This window comes from Aythya fuligula, chromosome 6, assembly GCF_009819795.1.
Source record: "Aythya fuligula isolate bAytFul2 chromosome 6, bAytFul2.pri, whole genome shotgun sequence".
Classification (NCBI taxonomy): Eukaryota; Metazoa; Chordata; class Aves; order Anseriformes; family Anatidae; genus Aythya; species Aythya fuligula.
In genome coordinates, this window is record NC_045564.1 from 21,936,695 (window position 1) to 21,956,452 (window position 19,758).

Genomic DNA, 19,758 nt, shown 5'->3' on the forward strand with positions numbered 1-19,758 from the left:
ATGCTGTTAGGCATAGTAGCTGGCTACCAGCTTTCTGAGTATAAAAACCTTTGTTTTCTACCTTCCTTTGCAACTGATCAGACACTATACTGAAGGGAGGGAAGCCAAGAACAGAGAGTGATTCATAATGCAAAGTAATTCTTAGAAATATTTGGGTGGGGACAAAGCAATAATGTAAAAAACCTCTGATTTGCTTGGGCAAGAGATAAGATTAGTCATACCATAGCATTTTAAGAATAGAAACTGTTCATTCAGAACACAGCTTTAGTGCCATGTGCTGTTCATCTTCAGCTAGAGAAGAACTTTCAAGGTAAAACACCCCTCTTACAAGTGTAGTTGATGCTTCTTTGCAGTTAGCCTTAAGCAAAAGAAATTTTCTCTACCCAATATCCTTTATCCTAGAAGAGCCATGACACCTTTCTTTGGGAGCTTGCAGTAAAAAACAAGCTGCAAGGAAATTGTAAGAGCATGAGATCAGTATTCACATTCATATATTCTAGCAATTAATATGTGTGCATATGCTTATGTTACTCCTCAGGCAGGCGAAGTTACTAGAATTCAGTATGGGGAACCTCATGCTGTGTTTGATTATACTGCAGTAGACTTAAATGAGACCTTCAATTTTCAGTACACTATCCTTTAAGAGGTGTGTTTTTATTTGAAGTAAAGATTACGCATTCGGTAGGATTAGTGCCTTGGTCCCTTTCTGTTTTTCATCTCTGCTCTTGAGGTTGTGATGAAGGGTTTTTATTAGAACTAATAAATTCCTGTTTAGCCTGTATGGGATTTAAAGATTAGAAATATTAGAAGAAGGGTCCAGAACAATTTAGCTTGTGGTCACAAGTTCTATTTGATCTTGGGTTAATATTATTCAAAAGTCACATCTAATTGGGAATATTGGTGTTTGAAGTGCTTGCAGGTCATTATTCTGTGTTCATATTTTGAAAATAAAATTTACAGTTGCAGTAGCTGGATGACAATCCTAGTAAAGAGGTGATGGTTTGAAAGAAAGCTAAAGTTGAATGGTCTTACCTGGGATAATCAGTTCTTACCCTTTAGTAGGGTAAAGATCAGATATCCATTTTGCTTAGTGCTATTTCTGTTGAGTGAATCAGCCAAACTCAGTGGTCCACAGGACTTTCAGATTGGCACTGTTCATGAACATTAGCTTCATTCAGAAACATTATTTTTAAAATAACCTCTACATATTTTTAAATAAGTACATATCATACAGAATATGCAAAATATTCTAGTTATAAGTAAAGAGCTTGTATTTGTGTGGTATTTCAGGTATCTATATTATCAATTTAAGAAATCTGACATGATATAGTGTAAATTGAATGTAACCATTGAAAGAGAGTCTTAGTTTAATATGTAGACTATAACCTGCTAAACAGTTTGGACTTTCTTTTGTCTCACCTACCATGTTTCTTTGTTCCAGTTCTTTGTATCTACACCATATTTTACATCAGACAGCAGTTCATACTACAAAATTTTTAGTGACAAAAATGGTTATAAGCATATTCATTACATCAATGGCTCTGTGGTAAGTCAAGCAAAGTGGTCTAGTTTACTGTGAATTTTTGAAATAATTCTGCTATATTCAGTAATTTATATATCTTGTTTTGCAGGAGAATGCAATCCAAATTACTAGTGGAGAATGGGAAGCAATATACATTTTCAGAGTAACAAATGATGCAATGTAAGTATCACACAGAAGAGTATAGGTTGTGAGTATTGTCAGTACATGTAAGAGTAATACTTAATCATTTGACACACAGCAGCCATTTGTCAACTCATTAAGTTATAACTAGCTAGTTACAATGTATCTCGTAACTGAATGCATCCACAACAAATTTGTATGCTCAATTTTGCAAACTTCTTTTACTTGTGGGAGATTCTTCGTAATTGCCCTCGGTTTTTTTGGTTATTGTCATCGGTCTTAGACGGTCATCATCAGTCTTAGATGGTCTTTTCTAGGGATATGTAAATTTAAGTATGTGGTTATCCCACATACAACTAGAAATTATTTTTATTTTGTTGAATATGAGCTGTGGTTTCTCATTCAGGTTACTATATATATAGATATATAATTGGAAGAGAGATTGAGTGATTAGCTCTTGCGAATTAAGATGGAACTCTTATTTATATGGTGTATTTGTCATCTAATGAGAGTCTGAGCAAAGATTTATTAAGATGAAAGGCATGTAAGCTTAACTCATTCTCCCATCTTATGCAGAAATCTCAAAAAGCATAAGTTAACTTCCAAGATATCTTTTTGTCTTGATGCTGGTTCATAGTTCATCGGTTTATGGATTATTTACAAATTGTATACGAATTAATTTACAGTTTCTACTCAAGTAATGAATTTGAAGGCTATCCAGGAAGAAGAAATATTTACAAGTAAGTGCTATCAACGTTATCTTAATGATAATAGGTTAATAGGCAATGGGTGTGGATTTGTCAACAAAATAATTAATTTCCAAATAATTTAATTTCCAAATAATTTATTTAATTCCATTAAGTGTAATTTCATGAGCTATTCTAACTAAAACTTTACTTCACATTATATCTGGGAATTGAGGACAAGAACTATCTAAAGGGTTAATAAACTGTTAGGAAAAATATGCTAAAAAGGGAAAACATCTATTTTTAAAAGGAACTGTTTTGAAAGTAGAATGCCTGTGTTCCAGAACATGAAGCAGACTCATCTGATGTCAGTTGTAGCAAAATAAATAATTGCTTTATTTTATTTTTCCCCTAGACTCAGTATTGGAAGTAAACCTATCAGAAAACTGTGTATTACTTGTAATTTAAGGAAAGAGAGATGCCAATATTATACAGCAAGGTTCAGTGAACGTTCTAAGTATTATGCGTTGATCTGTTATGGTATGTATAGCATGTAAACAAACAAATAACCAGTTGTTCTGTTGGACATATCAGAAGCATAGATAATATTATCACAGCATACATAATAAATTACCACAAATGATGGCTAGATGAATCATATAAATTTCACTGTAATCAGAAGAGATTTCCACATACTTTTTCATGTCCTAAAATCTTGGAAAAATGCTTCAAGAATATAAATATTTTCACACTTTTTTTTTTTTTTTTTACCACCCTCCCCCCCAAAAAAATGCTTTTTAGAGTTAAAAACAAAATTTTGAAAGTCCTTCATGACACAAAACAAATATTAAGCTGACTCAACAAAGTCATTCTTGCAGCAGCAAGAGCAGGATTTTGTGAGAGATGCTGATTTCCATAGAACATGATCAAAGTTAGCTATGAGAATTCACTACGGTGAATTCTCAAATGGAAACAATTAAAACTTAGGTCAGCCTCAAAATGTTGAATATTTACTACCTGAGAAAAAATCTTAATAACATCTTTTTTTAAAAAATAAAAATGAAAGATTTAAAAGACTTTTTAAAATTTTGCTTTAAAAAAACTTTTAAATCTTTAAAAATCTTTAATAACAGAACTAAGAAAAATTTATCAAGATGTATGATTAGTGAAACCGCTTATAACACAGAAGTATGAGTGATGAGTTCATCCATTACTGTTATCAAAGAACAGTTAAGAAACAGTGTTCCCTAAAAAAGGGAAAAAAGCTGTCCAAAGTTTTCCTTTTGCGTACTTCATATAAAGCTTACTGTTCTTCTGCACTGAATCATCAGCTGAACAGTTCTTTGGTCCTCTGTTAAGCAGAGGACCAAATGTAGCTAATAACAACACCTTTCAATCATTCTTGTACAAAATAGTCAGTAAGGTCATCACCATATGAAAGCCAGTCACCTTCACAAATACAATTTGACATGTTCTCAGAAGAATGTTTCACATTGTTAGTTCTGCATTCACCTTATGTAATCACATCTAAGGTATTAACTAGATGTCACTTCTCTAAGGAGGAAGAGTTGGCTGATATGTTACTTCTATTATGTTTGTTAAATTATGTAGGTATATATGCAAGTCTACATACATACAGTACCTTATGTATTTTGTACAGCAGGGTCTAGTGGGTTTTGCAGCAGAGAAGATTCAGAATGGTAGAAGGTTGCATTCAACTCTTTAATTCCTGTCAGTTCCAATAGTAATGTAATCTACACTTTACCACCAAATTCTGGCTTCAAACTGTAAACAACCTTCTTTTCATTCTTATGACAGGTCCTGGGATTCCTATTTCCACTCTTTTTGAGAACCAGGGTGATAGAGGTACTGAAAATATCCTGCCTGTTTCTGGATGCTTGTTTTCTCATTTATCTTCACTATGCAGATCCCCTAATGCAATATTTAGGATTGTGAATAATAATAATAAATATCCTGAAGTCTATAAATGTTCTGTTTCATCTGGAAAATTAAGCTGAAAGTACAGCTTTTTTTTTTTATGTACAATATTCTTAATCCACCAATACTCTTGGAAAAATGCATATGCAAACAATACCCAGTGAATTCATAATATATAGCTCTGTGGTCTATGCTGGAAAATAACTAAATTATAAATAGTGATTTTAAAATGATATAAAGTAAATTGGCTCCCAAGCAAGTATAAATATATATATGTATATGAAGCTGTCTAAGTTTGCAGCAATACATTAATAAGAACAGTTATACAGTATGTCTAGTGTCTTTATGGACATACACTATACAGTAGATAAGCCAAGGGTTTGCTTCATCCCCTTAAGAAATTGAGTTTTCCATGTTTGTCCAGAAACAAGGTAGTCACAAACATATATGGGCTTAACCATGCTGCCCAAGAGTCTCAGAAGTTAAACTTAAGATACTGTGGTAAGGAAGAGAGGAGACACAGAACTGGTTTTTGCATTGTGTGGTGAATTTTACATTTCCAGCTTCTGCCATATAAGAAAACTGGAGAAAGTTATTTGCAGGAGAAAGGAGTTTCCTCCTACCATCCAGAACTCTAACGCTCACAGGCAGTATGTGATGGTTAGTGTTGCAAAATGTATATTCTATAATAATCTAAGGAATATTTGTGCATCATAATACCAGTGCCTTGCTTTTATTTAGCTATATGATCAAGACCAAATAGAACTGGCTGAGCTGATTTCATTACTCTGCTTATAATTTTTCACAGATTTCCTTACTGTTCTAATAAGATAAAATAAAGAAATCTCAATTAATGAAGAGGAATTAACAAATGAACTTAATAATTTGGGCGTTTCTTTTCTGTAGAGCTCAGAATATTAGAAGACAACTGGGAACTGCAGTCTTCTTTGCAAAAGATCAAACTGCCGAAAGAAGAAATTAACAAACTTGAAGTGGATGGTATAAGTAAGAATTACAGTTTTAATATACTTACTACTCATATTTTGCCTTCATTTTGTTGTAGTGACTATAGTCTTTCTGTAGATCAAACTTGTTAGCCTGCCACATTAGAAATCAGAGCCCTCATTTTGCCCTGTTTGACAGTGACTAATTTATCTTTGTCTCATGGTGTCTATCAGTAAAATAGTAGTTGAAACACACCTCTTCTTTGTGACACAATTAAAAAAATACTTTCATAATATTTGTAAAGTGTTTAAATATCACATAAAAGCACAGTATATGTTTTATAGTACAGTATGGTACTAATGAAATGTGAAACATGAACCACCATTAATGTGTTAAACATAATAGTGACTTGTATACACTGTGTACAATACACTAGTATTCCCTAGTGACTTTACAAACAATATTCCATAGTAGTGAATCAGTATAATGTTTTCAAAAACCCGTGTCTCAAAATCTTAACAACAGTTGTGTTCCTAATTGTGTTTTTCTAAACACCTAGAAAACTGCAAATCTATTTTGGTGAAGTAATAATTAAATACATAGCTTCATTAAAAAAAATAAAAATGGACACTTCAATTTTTCAAGTTTATTCTTAAACAGTTTAATACAAACAATTACTTCTGTGGTTCTGTGGTTCACAATTCATGTACTCTGTGCTGATTCTTTTTCTATTACTATTTCATTACTATTACATCAAACTATGGATTATGCTTGGAGGAATCTTTTTAACCATTAACAATGTAATTTTAATTTGTCTTTTCTAGCTTTGTGGTACAAAATGCTTCTGCCCCCACAATTTGATAGATCCAAGAAGTACCCACTACTCATTCAGGTGTATGTAACACTTCCTTTCTTTCAATTTCATTGTTTTGTCTGAAAGAATGTTTATTATAATTTAAGGAAACCTAGGATATTTGTAACATTTTATCAAGCAAAAGCAAAAAGCATTTTGGTTTTCTGTTTGTTCATTTAATATGTTTAAATATAAATATTAATATGTTTTCATATTGAGATAGAAATTTAAACATACATGTTTTCAATGTGAAATTATTAATTTCAGCTTTGTTAATATGTAAACTATGAGTCTGCTTAATTTTCTTATGAAAAACAAACAAAAAAAACTAAGCCATGTAGCCTAGTTTCTTTGAAAGTTTCCTTCTTTTTTGGAGCATTTGAGATGAATTGAATTTATTGCTGTCTGAAAAGGCAAGAAAAAATGCATTGGTGCAAAAAAAAAAAAAAAGAGATGGAAAAGTAATGGGTGTGATAAACATTATATTGTCTTTTATTAACTAGTGATGATCCAAAATTCCAACAATGCTAAGTATGTTTAGTTGAAGTTTAGAGTAGAAGATGAAGTAATTCACGTCCTCAAGGTCAAATACGTAATTTGTATTAGGCATGTCTCCATATTGCTCAGCTATGTGGGGTGTGTTCAGCCCACAGCTCCCAGAGCATGTTATTCCCTACTGAATCAAAGAAGGTTTGGTGATGGCCAAAAAGCGTAAGGAGCTATACTTTTTTTTCCTGTTTTCTTTGTTAATGCGTAGTATGTGTGGAGATCAAATGCCAAATAAATACAAACAAACAGAATTCAAAAGGGCTGTTACACCTCATTTCTGTACCCAAGGATTTTGGAGAGAATTAGAAATTGAGACTTTGAGCCATACCTCCTCCAAGAATTCCCCTTACGATGGATACCTGATGCTGTACTCCTTCGTCTGAGCTAAAACTAATGGTTTGCTTTAGGCATAAGACATTAAGGATTTAAGTGAATTTTAGATAGCAAAATCTCTCAAATATATGAAAACAGTAACGGGACTGCTTCTGTCTACTGAGATTTCTAAACCACAGCCATTCAGCAAAATATTTGTATAGAAAATGTGAGACATCTATAATCCAGTATCTATTTATACATCTGAGTTGAAAATGTGTAAATTTCCACCCTCAGGTATGGAGGACCTTGCAGTCAGAATGTAAAGGACACATTTAGCATTAGTTGGATAACCTATCTTGCAAGCAAAGAGGGAATTATTGTTGCCCTAGTGGATGGCAGAGGGACAGCGTATCGAGGTGACAAGATTTTGCATGCAGTATATCGAAGACTAGGAGTCTACGAAGTTGAGGACCAAATATCAGCAGTGAAGTAAGTAGAATATATCTCCATAACATTTTTGTATTTACACACCTACAAAAAGTAATGTGAAAAAAAAGAAAAAATATTAAATGTTCTCCTGAGCCTGTGTTCTGTAGAGCTGAGGGCTTCAGGAAATAAGACTAGGCTTAAGACTTGTAGAAATAAAATATTACTTGATGTCAATGTGGTTTTATGTGGTGTGCTAAGTCCTTTTACTACTAAGTTCGCATTTGAACTTCAGCACTTCTATTTTGTAAGGGCATTATCAGAGGCCTCAGTCCTAGGCCTAAATAAATATGTGCATCAGTGGTGAGAGGTAAGCTAATGTATTTTCCATTATTATGAAGTTTTCCCTGAAGGGGAAACCTACCTCATAGGTAGTAACCATACTGATTAGCCAAAGATCCATATTGATGAACCATGGTGATTAGCTAAATATCAAATGTGGAGTATAAAACTGAATCCTGACGCTACCTTTTCAACAGTGTAGTTAATCATAAACTTGTTCTCTATGCTGTCTTAAAATAGTAATGAACAACAGGAAGTGATTGAGGTCCTTTAGTAGATCTCCTCTTCCCACACAAGTTGCACCTCTGCATCAAACACTTAAGGTATTCCAAGGAAAAACAAGTCCCTAAGCAGAAGTTTTGGGAAGGGGGAGAATGCTGAGGGTTTGTAAAGAAAGTCTGTCTGTTAAGCTTACAGATGCAGTAGCACTACTAAAGTGAGCGTTTAATGAAGTGTTAGTTTGAACTCCACAGAAATGAATGCAAAGCAGGATTAAAAAATCTAGTCTAGGTTTTGATCTTGAATCGCTACTATCAGAGCATGGATAGACTTTCGAGTGCAATATCCTTTCCCTCAGTAATGGACCTGATTCTGAGAAGAAAACGTAGAAAATGGATGTACAAGTCAAGGTTCACACAACCTTCTCTGCTTGCTTGTGAATGGTGTTTGTATTTACAAGTGTGTGTGAGGAGGGGATCTGTTCCTTCCCGTTACTGCTTTGTGATAATTCATTTCCACCTCAATGATATAAACACACCATTATCTTTTTCAGTGATAAACAAAACAGCATATCTGTGTATCATGTCAGGTTTTTCAATATAATCTATTATTTTCTTTCCTGAAACTCTTAGCAGCAACATGCTTTAAAATATCACAGGACAGAGAAGTGTTTTTTTTTTATTACTCTGAATCATCATTCAAACATAAAATGCTGGAGACAGAGGGAGTCTAAACTGATTCTGCAGTTGCAGAATTTGCTGAGATGGGCTGTGAAGAAATGACCTCAGACTTCACACTTCCCAATTTTCTGTCAGCACCTAGACTAAATTTTTATTCAGTTAAATGCATTGCATTCCATCTTACTGATCTAACACATGGTTTAAAATGAATGATTTTTAGAAACAATCATATACTCTAGTGGGAAACCTTGGAGGAGCTTTTACTGTAGGAGGAACCCCATGGGTTAAGACAGTAATTTTACAAATCTGAATCATTTTTTGGCTTATCTAACTTTGTCCCACCCATATTGTATTGGACATTTTAAGTATTGTCTGTCATTTGTGGTTGCCTTTGTAAAATAATGCTATCAGCTGCTTATATATTTTCTGGGATGTATCTGAAGATATTTTATCTCTTGCTCTTGAACCAATGTTGTCTTTTGCTTATGTATGACGTTTAAGTTAAAGAGAGGGTCTGGACAGTGTACCAAGGTGAATATTAAGTATAAGAAAAAACAACTTCTTTTACATGAAGCTAGTTGTTCCTCTGGAACAAAAATTATTAAGAAAGTGTTAATTTCAGCAATGTTTATTCTTTAAAGAAAAAATCTTAATTTCCTCTGAATGTCTTTGAGTTGAATAACTGATGCTTTGTAGAAATCTGACATGCTACACTGATTGTCAGTTTGATCAAATTGCTGTGATGTTTCGAAAAAAGTGAAAAATTTTTTTTTGCTAATTGGCTAAAATACTAGTAATCTTGGTTTGCAATAATGCATTCATTTCTGTGATTTTCTTTTCCACAGGAAATTTATAGAAATGGGTTTTATTGATGAGAAACGAATAGCAATATGGGGCTGGGTGAGTGGTTCATCTTTTTTATATCTATCTTTAAATAATCCTGTAGTATAATTTTATATAATTCTTCCTTTTTCTGTCCTAAATCTCTATAAAGAGATTGGCTGAAGACAACTTCAGGGATAGCATAAATGCCGCACAGCCCCTTTATAAAGATTTTTAAGATGTTCAAGCTATCTGACTCAATTGTTTTTCTTCGTCATGAATGACTAGATTAAGAATGCAATATCCAGAAAGAATTTTTCTTCCTTTCTTTCTTTTTCTTTTTCTTTCTCTCCTTCCTTCCTCCCTTCTGTCTTTCTTTTTCATTGCTGTTGTTTGTTTGTTTTCCTTGGCCCAGTTTCATTGTAAGAGGCTTGCCCAGAAGCACTGGGCAACTGTAATTGTAGGAGTTGCCTGATTTTAGACAACGCGTGAGCAGGGTTGCTAAAATCTTTCAATTAACCTAATATTTAAATTACCGTGGCCAGACACAGCTATAACTAGGATAAAATGTGCTGTCATAAGGTGAAATTAAAGTGACATCAATCATGTTAAGACCACGTGAAAATACAATTTTTTTAATCGCATTATATTGTATTTAACTACAGTGTTTCTGGAACCAATTAAGTGTGATTTCACACATCTAAAGCATTGTATTCCAGTAGCAGATATATTATTTAAATAACAGCACTATTGCCAAACCTGTCAATCTTTTTTTTTTTTTTTGTCTTTTTTTTTTTTCATTTATTATTACCATTTCCTGGTCCATATCCTTTGAATAGAGTTGGAAGCTGTATCCTTATTTATAGCCTGCAGTTTGATAGGTATGCATGAACTCATCATACTTTCAGACTCACCAAACTCTTTTGGATGGTAAAAGTTCTTAAATGACCACTAAGGCAATTCAGGTTTTGAACTCCACCTCTCCAACTCTTACAGTACATAGATTTACCTGCCTGATCTTAATCCTTTACTCTGTAGCCTTGTGGACTGCTTTTTTTAAAGATCAAATGAAGCAAGCAAATGCTCTTGAAAGGTTTTATGAGTTACCATTTCCTTAAGCATATCCATCGCTGTAGTTTCAAGCATGACTCTCGACAGTAGAGAGGGACTAACTTACTTCTCTACAAATTAACTAACTAACTAAATAATGATCTGTGCATACTGCCCTTCATCATTAATACAGTATTGATAAGATTAATAATTTAAAAAATTCTGCATGACACACCCATCCCTCTATTCCAGAATAAACAGGAGCCCATTATTTCCCAAAACCTTATACAAGTATTTTCCAACCCCAGTTCCATATCCCATGTACAATCAAACAGAATGCTTTTTATTACAATATCTTCTCCTTTCTCAGCTTCTAGCCCCAAACTGTTGCATGTCTATTCTGATATCTAGGCTTACTTTGCCTAAATTCTATCTATGAACTTGTTCTTCGTTATTGGGTCCCAGTTTGAGGAATCGGGCCAGAAGAGCAGCCATTGGTAGAGACAAATTGCTCCAACTTCAAGTTCTTAAATATATGAGCCTGTTAGTATTGGGGATGGAGATGGTTCAATATAGCAAACATTCAAAAAAGCTAGATAGTTTGTTAAGGGTGGGAAAACCTATGACTCTTCTTGGAAGGGCACACTGACAGGATGAGAGGCAATGAACACAAGTTACCACAAGGAAAGTTTTGATTGGGTATTAGGAAAAAAAAATATATGACAACAGTTTTCAACATTGAAATATGTTGACTAGAAAGGCTGTGGAATTTGGATGTGCCTCTGATTGACCTCATTTAATTTTGAAGTTAACCCTGTTTTGAGATAGTTTGCACTGATTAGATTACCTTGAATGACACTGCCAACTTAATTTTTTTATGATTCTAAATGCTAACAAGAGCAATATCCTGTGATAAGTGCTGAAGAAATAGTAAGATAATAAGTGATTCAATAAAGCCGTCTAATCTCTGTCACAAGAAATCACATCAGATCTATTTGAAATCAAAAAAAAAAAAAAATCTTTGTCCTCCATGCATTCAAAGCAAACTCTTTACTTTGGAATCAGTTTATATGAGTTTGATTTGGAAAACAAAATGATATTTCACCAATAATTTTAAACACTCAGTGATTTCTTCCTAGTCCTATGGTGGATACGTAACTTCTCTGGCACTTGGATCTGGCAGTGGAGTATTTAAATGTGGAATGGCTGTGGCTCCTGTTTCCAGCTGGGAATATTACGGTATGGAAAATTGTCATAAACACTGACTTGGAAAGAGAGGTAGCATTTAATGACTTTCTAAATTAAATCATTGCAAGAGAATGTCAATACAAAACTAGACATAAAACTTTTAAGACCTTAAGTTTAATATTTTCTGTGCTGAAAATAACTGATTGGAACTGTCAGTTTGGAACGGATTTTGCTACATAGAAGGTATGCACAGACAATTCTATATGCACATCTGTAACAATCTGTTTGATTGTATCAAGTTTGATTGTTGTTGATTGTATCAAGTCCTCTTGATAAACACTATATTCAGGAATTATCTCCCTAAAAAAAATCTTGTTAAAACTGAATTCAGAAACAGCTGAAATGTTTTTCTGCCCATAATGTAATCACAGTGCACTTCGACTTCAGTTACTGCAGATGGCCTCTGTCAGGAATCAGTATCTCTGATGACTGCAAAGTTATTTTCCAAAAGCAGTGGAAAATAGAGGGACTCAGTTCTGTCTGATATTTTTTATTTTTAAATATTTTGCCTTTAGATGTTTCTCAACCACACCTCCAGTGTTGTCGTGTTACGAGACATATTTTTCTTTATTGACTAAGACTCCAAACTGTTTTGAGGAAACAACTCTGAGAGTGTACTCCCAGGGCCTTGCTGTGTGAATAAAGCAGGCACATACACACTTACTTGCAGACCTGTTAAGCTTTTGGCATGGTGTAAAGGAACCTTAGTGTAAAAAAGAATCCTGCCATGCATGTTTTCAATGAGCAAAATGTAACACTTTGAACACATTTACTTAGCATATGGTCGTTGCTAAGAAGTCTTGGTTATAAGAAATTTTTTTGGTTAAATGGGAAGGATTGCTTCCCTGACTGCTAGCACAGACATTCCTTGTATTTATGATGTTTTGCAAACAAAGGGAAAAACATTTGTATGACACAGGAAGCATAATCTTCATGTTTTCACTGGCATGAACATTTTTGAAGGCATTTTCACTCATGATCACAAAATTATTTCCAGAATGCAGGCATAAAGCACTATTTTGCAAAAGTCCTTCAATAAGGGAAGAATTATAAACATTTGTTTGGGCATTAAAAATTGTATGAAGTTTTAAGTAAAAGCAGATTAGACCCACACCATTGCAATCTTTACTTTAGCTTATTTTTCAAAAGAGCATTAAAAAATCTTGCTAAAAGCACATTGTAAAATCCAGACAGGCAAATGTACCTCCCCAAAGGAAGGAAGGAAGGAAGCATAACAAAGTAATGAGTCATGAGTTCTGGCAAACAGATCAAGTTAATATTAGGGTGAACTGTGTTAGGGGCAAAACTACAGGATGCTACATATTTGAGACTTCAAGCAGGGTCAGTATGTTAGAGGATGTACTGGTCCCTAGAGCTTCTAAGTTTTGTCCTGCCCTCTTTTATATGCACAGATCAGAGTTTGCAGCATAATCTTTTCTCTGAAATCCTCCCACTCACCTCCATTTTCTGTCAGAGTTAATATAGCAGCTGAACAGTTATAAGGAAAGTTGCATTCAGGGACAATGTATAGTTAAAATCATTAAATATGTGACTCTTTTATTAAAATTCTCAATCTCCTTTTTCTTCCTCAGTAATTGACAAGCTGAATCTTCCACTTAGTCATTATAATGCAGTTCTTGCTGACCTCAGTGGACTTGTTGTAGCTATACTGGTAGAAGAGAGTGGAGAATTTGGCTCAAAATACTGTAGAAATGCCAGCCATTCAAAGAGTTTATTTTATTGAAAACTCAAGCCCAATATGGTTGTTTGACACTGTGTTGACAACAGATATTGCACATTTTCTGTTTTCATTGAATGATAAAGAATTTTGATAAAAGATAGACTACTTAGATTTTTCTGTATTTAGTTTATTACAAATTATCTTAAGGAGCCTTACCTGGCTGATCTGGGAGACACAGTACACATCTTTAGCACTTGGTGGTAACATATATAAAGGATACATAATAAACCATGGGAACGTGGCTATATTGAGTCATTTTCCATCCCTGGGGGAACTCTCATTTCTACTTTTTCTCAAAAATATTCTAATGCAGTGTATGAAACTGGACAACAAGGTACAGGCCTGGCAGGTAGGGGGAAAGCAGTGAATATTGTCTATCTGGACTTCAGTAAGACTTTTGACACTGACTCCCACAAATCCTCAAATACAAACTGTTAATGTATGGGCTGACTGAACAGACAGTGAGGTGGATTGAAAACTGGTTGAGCAGCTGAGCCCAGGGTGGGGTGATCAGTGGCACAAAATCTAGTTGGAGGCCAGTAACTAGTGGCTTGGGAGGAGTGGATGATAAACTATAGTGTGATGCTGCAAGCCAGAGGGACCTCAACAGGCTAGAAAATGGGCTGACAGGAACCTCATGACATTCAACAAGCAGAAATGCAAAGTCCTGCTCCTGGGCAGGAACAACCCCAGGTACCAATATTTGCTGGTGGCCACCCAGCTGGAAAGCAGTTTTGCAGAAAACAACCTGAAGGGCCTTGTGGGCACCAAGTTGAACATGAGACAGCAATGTGTCATTGATGCAGAGAAGGCTAATAGTATCCTGGGCTTCATAGGCAAAGTATTGCCAACAGGTCAAAGGAGGTGATCCTTCCCCTCTATTCAGCAGTGGTGAGGCCACACCTGGACTGCCATGTCAAGTTCTGAGCTCTTTAGTACAAGAGAGACATGGAGATGCTGGCGATTGCCCAACAAAGGACCACGAAAATGATTAAGGGACTAGATCATCTGGATCATCTCCCCTGTGCGAAAAGGCTGAGACATATGGGACTGTTTAACCTCAAAAAGAGAAGCCTCAGGGGGGATGTTATCAATGCCTATAAACACATCAAGGAAATGGGCACAAACTCACTTAGAGGATGTCCTGTCAACATCAGAAAACACTACTGCATGGGGAAGGTACTGGCACAGGTTGACACAAAGAGGTTGTGGAGTCTCCCACCTTGGAGGTATTCAAAAGCTGTGTGGACATGGTCAACATGGTCCTAGGTAGTTAGTTCTAGAGAATCCTGCATTGGTCCTGGTTGGACCAGATGACTTCCAGATTTCCCTTCCAACATCAACTAGTCTATGATTCTGTAGACAATCTCAATTCCTTACTGACTACGATGGCCATCACCTCTAAATATGGGCGGGAAAGATGCCAGCTTTTCTTCATCAGAAAGCTCTGACTCCATTAAATAAATAAAATTCCTGTAATACTGCAGCTTGACCGCTCAATATGTGCTGGTTACTCTTTCAAGGAAAAGTCATAAAGAAAGTAATGCTCTTGTAGTGACAGCTGCTGCATCAATTTTCCACAGATTTTCATAACTACTGTTAGTTAAATTACAAACATGCGGGCAGTTTAAAGATAGCTGAAACCTAACGGTTTCTTGGTGTTAGATATCATTCAGTTATTCATGCTTGTGTTTTTTCAAATCCGTTAATAGTCTTTGTTATCGTTAGAGAAAGGAACTGGACAGATACCTGAAAATCAATTGCAAGTTTTTAAGTGCAAGCCTATATCATTTCCTGCTCCCCCATAATTGTTGCTTATATTCATTCAATGGGGTAAGGGCAATGTTTTTTCCATATTAACTATATATACTCATACACATCCCAGGCTGGAATTCCGCTCTGTATTTTCTTTTTAAGATGTCAACAGTAGTGTATGTTGTATTTCTACCACACACATTTATTGGCTCATTCAACTGACTTCTGGAGTTCAAACCAGTAGCATAAAGCAGTATCAGTTAATTACCTTTATCCACAAAATGTTAACTCCATAGATAAGTATTGAACCACTATTTCTACAAGGACTGTTTGGAGAACATGTATTAATTAACTTATGTATTAAATTATATTTTAATAATTTTATATTTTATTAATTAATTATAATGTATTAATTAACCATATTTTTAGTATGTTTAGATTTGGTGTATTTTGAGGAAACCAAGCGGAACAGATATAGTTAAAATAAACAGTCGATTTTCTATGTATCACTGGAGGCATAAAAATATCTTTAGCTTTTTTCTTCTTTAATATCACAGCATCTATCTACACAGAACGATTTATGGGTCTTCCTGTAGAGTCCGATAATCTTGAGCACTACAAGGTGAGAATTCTCTTTCTCTGTTCATTTGCCTTAAACCTGAGTCACACTTCCAGGGACAACCAGAATAATAAAGAAATAAAATGACCAGCCAGCTCTCTTAGTAGCAGCCCTGTAACAGCTAAAGCTGCTGCTGTGAAATTCATATCTCTGTAGTTCCTCATGGTTTTGTATTTATCAGCTGTAAATATAATAAACTGTAGGATCTTTCTTTTCTCATTGATTTGACAGTGCAAATCATTAATTCAGGAAAGAACTTATATGAGAGAGGTTAAGATGGTTTGTACCCTTAACTATGGTATGCAAGCTGCTTCATTCAAATTTAGCTGTCTGATAATAATATCTACATAGTGAACAGTCAGAACCTCCCCTACCTGGAACAGATTGCATTTCTGATTTTCTTCACATTGATAGGAAATCTGTAACTTTGTCTAGCAGCGCACATACCAGCTCTGAATACAGACAGGCCTGAATTAAGCCCAAATAATTTAACCCAAAACCCAATAAAGGCTTTTGTATCAATACCTATTCTCCATCCTAACCCCGACTGCAGAAATGCTCAACACCAAACAGCTCTGGTAGAGCTGTCTAGGTAGCTAGGAATTGCAGAGTTCAGAGAATGCCACATGGTAGCTACTATGCTTTTTGTGAAGTGGTCATAAATGTATATAGTTTCTATATACATATAGTAATCTATCTCAGATTGAGATGAAGTCACTGCTGTCATTATTATGCCAGTCCAACTGTTTGATTGTGGTTACACTGGTTAATGGAAGCCTTTCAGCTCTGTGATTGAGTGGTTTAAATTGAAGCTGCTGAACTGTTCACTTTTCCTCTCAACAGAATTCAACTGTGATGGCAAGAGCAAAGAATTTCCAAAACGTGGAGTATCTCCTCATCCATGGAACAGCAGATGGTGAGGTTTGCAAATGGTAGTACAAATACAGAGCCAGAATCACTTTGTTTGAAAAACATTAAGCATTTTTCTGTGCCTTAGATTAGGATGACTACTTAGATCTTTGTTAGATTTCAGTATGACATATTGTAAGGTGCTTAGTCATTCTTAGTCATGTCAACTGTATCACTCGATAATTACTGGACACAATTTAATGCACTAGAATTTTATGCTTTGTGGTATTTACACGTTTCAACAGCCAATCACTTTTTTTCCTTTTTCAGATAACGTACATTTCCAGAACTCAGCACAAATTGCAAAAGCTCTGGTTAACGCACAAGTGGATTTCCAGGCAATGGTAAATAACAGATTATTTTTCATTTTGAACAGTGTTTTATAGCTTTATCAATAAGCTGATATTATATTTGGTGACATTTTTAAGAACCCAGTTCAACAGAACATTCTTCAAAATCTAGCAATTGTTAGTGCATTTGTTACTCTTTATAAGTAATTCCTTCTTCAGAGTATTTTCCTGCTCTTTTTGTTTATTTGTTTTTCTTTCTCTCTTCCCCTTTGGATGCTAATGAAATTTCTCTCATAAAGAATAACTTAGAGGCTTTTAAAATGAGCCAGGGAGAAGAATGAGAATCCAGCCTTCTTATAAAAGCTGCTGATAGCTAGTAAAAGAGAAGAAGATGAAAAAGCTGGCTTCTGGGACCAAATCCATCAGTGCTGATGGATTCTCTTTACTTGGACATGCCTGCCACAGGCAGGAGGTGAAACATAGGGGAAAAAATTAAGTATCCAAATACTGTATCCAGGATGAGGGGAAAAAAAAAAAAGAGTTGTCTGCAAAATTTGCTTGGAGTCGTTGGAGTAGCAGGTTAGCAGGTGCAGGCAAACAGAGAAACACATAGACAAGAGGTTAGAAGATATAAGTGAGGAATGAACAGGTAAAAAGTAGCACTGAATTATATAGTAGCACTGAAGTATATGTTAAGCAATGCTTCTGCACCTTCTTTCTCCAGACTAATGGCAAACGGATCTGCCCGCTATCAAACATACTGGCCTTCTGCCTCAGACCACTTCCCAGGTCCATGAACTTTGGATCAGACAGAGGTCCCCCTGTACTTGAGATTTGTAGGACCTTTTGTGAATTCCCCATCTTCTAACTTCACTGATATTTAGCAAACCTGATTTACTTCTCAAGTATCTGGGATTCTGTATGCAGTTGTAGTCATTCTTGTTCAGCTACAGTAACGTCTCAGTAGAGTTAGAAGGAAAATTGAGGAAACATCTTTGATTTACTTTATGAAAGCAGGACATTTTTAGTCTAGTGAAATAAGATCTGAAAATTCTATGATTGCTATGGAGGATAACTACAGAGAAAAAAAAAAAGCTATTGAAGCTAAAAAACAGTTTTAGCAGAAGAACAAGTGTATATATAGTACTGACAAATACATTGAGGTCAAAAGTTAGAAGAATTTTCTGTTAAAACATCTAGCCTTTGGAATGAGCAGAAAAAGGGGGAGCATGGCAAAAAGCAACCTACTTTTAAGCTTCAGGTTAGTATATTCACTACAAAGGGATCAGACTTTACAACCCAAAGGTGTTTCTTACTCCTTAAATGAGAAGACTGAATGATTTTTGCTCTTCCTGTTTCTAATGACATGGAAAAGTCTCTAATAGCAAACCATCCTGCTGTAGTTAGGTGTTAACCATTATTTCTTAAGAAGTTAGCAAAATTCATATCTTATTTGCAGTAATCAGTCATAATGGTTGGGGTCCTGCTGTAATGCAGGGTGTGTTGAACAGAAATGCATAACATTTAGGTGAAAGCTGTTGCTGAGAGCCCAGTATTCCTATATTGCCAAGGCCTCGCAGCATGGCAGGGGCATTTGATCCCTAAAGGCATCTATAAACTCTTTTGCCCAACTTGATACAACAGAATTGCCAGTATTGAGGCAGTAATGCTTACTCCTAGATTACAGAAAGTATAGAAACTTTGTTCTATATAGTAGAATCTGCTGAAAAGGAAAAAAAAAAATAGCAGGTCCCTCTGTTTGTTTACTTGAGGCATGTACTTTCTTCTATATGGCAATGAAATGGTGGAATTGCTTAACTGTTACAGAATTGAAGAGATAACACAGGGGCTTTATGGATTTTTTTTTTCTTTCTTTTTCAGTGGTATACTGATGAGAACCATGGAATTCCAGGCCTTTCCAGCAAACACCTCTACACACATATGACCCATTTCCTCAAACAATGTTTTTCTTTGTCAGAATAGATGAGCTCTTCAGAGCATGCTAAGGCATCTGATACATCTCTGGGAGAATGCAATGATAACAGTGCCTGGGTTATGTAGTTTTTAGGTGGATTGATAGCAGGAACTCTGAAGTTAAAAACTTGATGTTTACATCCATTTTTTATATTGTATATTAGCAGATGTTGTGCTAATACATGTTTTGGCACATTTAACACCTGTTGGATAAAAAAAAAATAAAATCAGAATGTAACGTGGTATGTGCATTTATTGCCATCTTGCTTAAACTACATTCTGCATTCCAAAGCTAGGTGGTCCGTTGCGAAGGCATACTGCCAAATGAATACACTTGCGTTTATTAACTATAACTGTAAAATGGGCAAGGACAATGAAAGTCGTGCAAGTACCTAATTAACTTCTTAATAAGAACCAGTTTCTCAAAATACATTTATATTTCCAATTTATTGGAAAGAATCCAAGCAGGGATAGGAACACACAATATTTGAAGATGAAGTATGGATAATTAGCCAGAATATTGAATGCTGTGTTCAAATTTTATTAAGCTCTTCCTTGAAACCCTGATTCTGCTAAACTCTGTTCAGGTTTAAATACGGAAGCTGGACATTCATGATAGCTATTTTATCTCAATGTTTTTTTCTGCCTGTGTTCAAATTATGTGAGCCACATTACCCTGCTTTTAATCTTCACCTTGGCATTCACATTAATTCTAATATTGTTCATCCCAGACT

The 19,758-nt window shown here is 35.1% G+C and overlaps 1 protein-coding gene across 1 annotated transcript in view; it reads left to right on the forward strand.

The window, feature by feature from the left end:
- FAP (fibroblast activation protein alpha) overlaps positions 1–19,758 on the forward strand; it is a 38,080-nt gene extending 18,322 nt beyond the window's left edge. The window contains exons 13-26 of the mRNA XM_032190497.1: positions 1,442–1,546; positions 1,632–1,702; positions 2,350–2,403; positions 2,765–2,889; positions 4,168–4,215; positions 5,194–5,292; positions 6,057–6,126; positions 7,244–7,438; positions 9,462–9,516; positions 11,628–11,727; positions 15,790–15,854; positions 16,695–16,767; positions 17,031–17,104; positions 18,932–19,758. Of these exons, the coding sequence (XP_032046388.1) occupies positions 1,442–1,546; positions 1,632–1,702; positions 2,350–2,403; positions 2,765–2,889; positions 4,168–4,215; positions 5,194–5,292; positions 6,057–6,126; positions 7,244–7,438; positions 9,462–9,516; positions 11,628–11,727; positions 15,790–15,854; positions 16,695–16,767; positions 17,031–17,104; positions 18,932–19,033 (1,236 nt within the window). The 3' untranslated portion in view covers positions 19,034–19,758. The remainder of the gene's footprint in view (positions 1–1,441; positions 1,547–1,631; positions 1,703–2,349; positions 2,404–2,764; positions 2,890–4,167; positions 4,216–5,193; positions 5,293–6,056; positions 6,127–7,243; positions 7,439–9,461; positions 9,517–11,627; positions 11,728–15,789; positions 15,855–16,694; positions 16,768–17,030; positions 17,105–18,931) is intronic.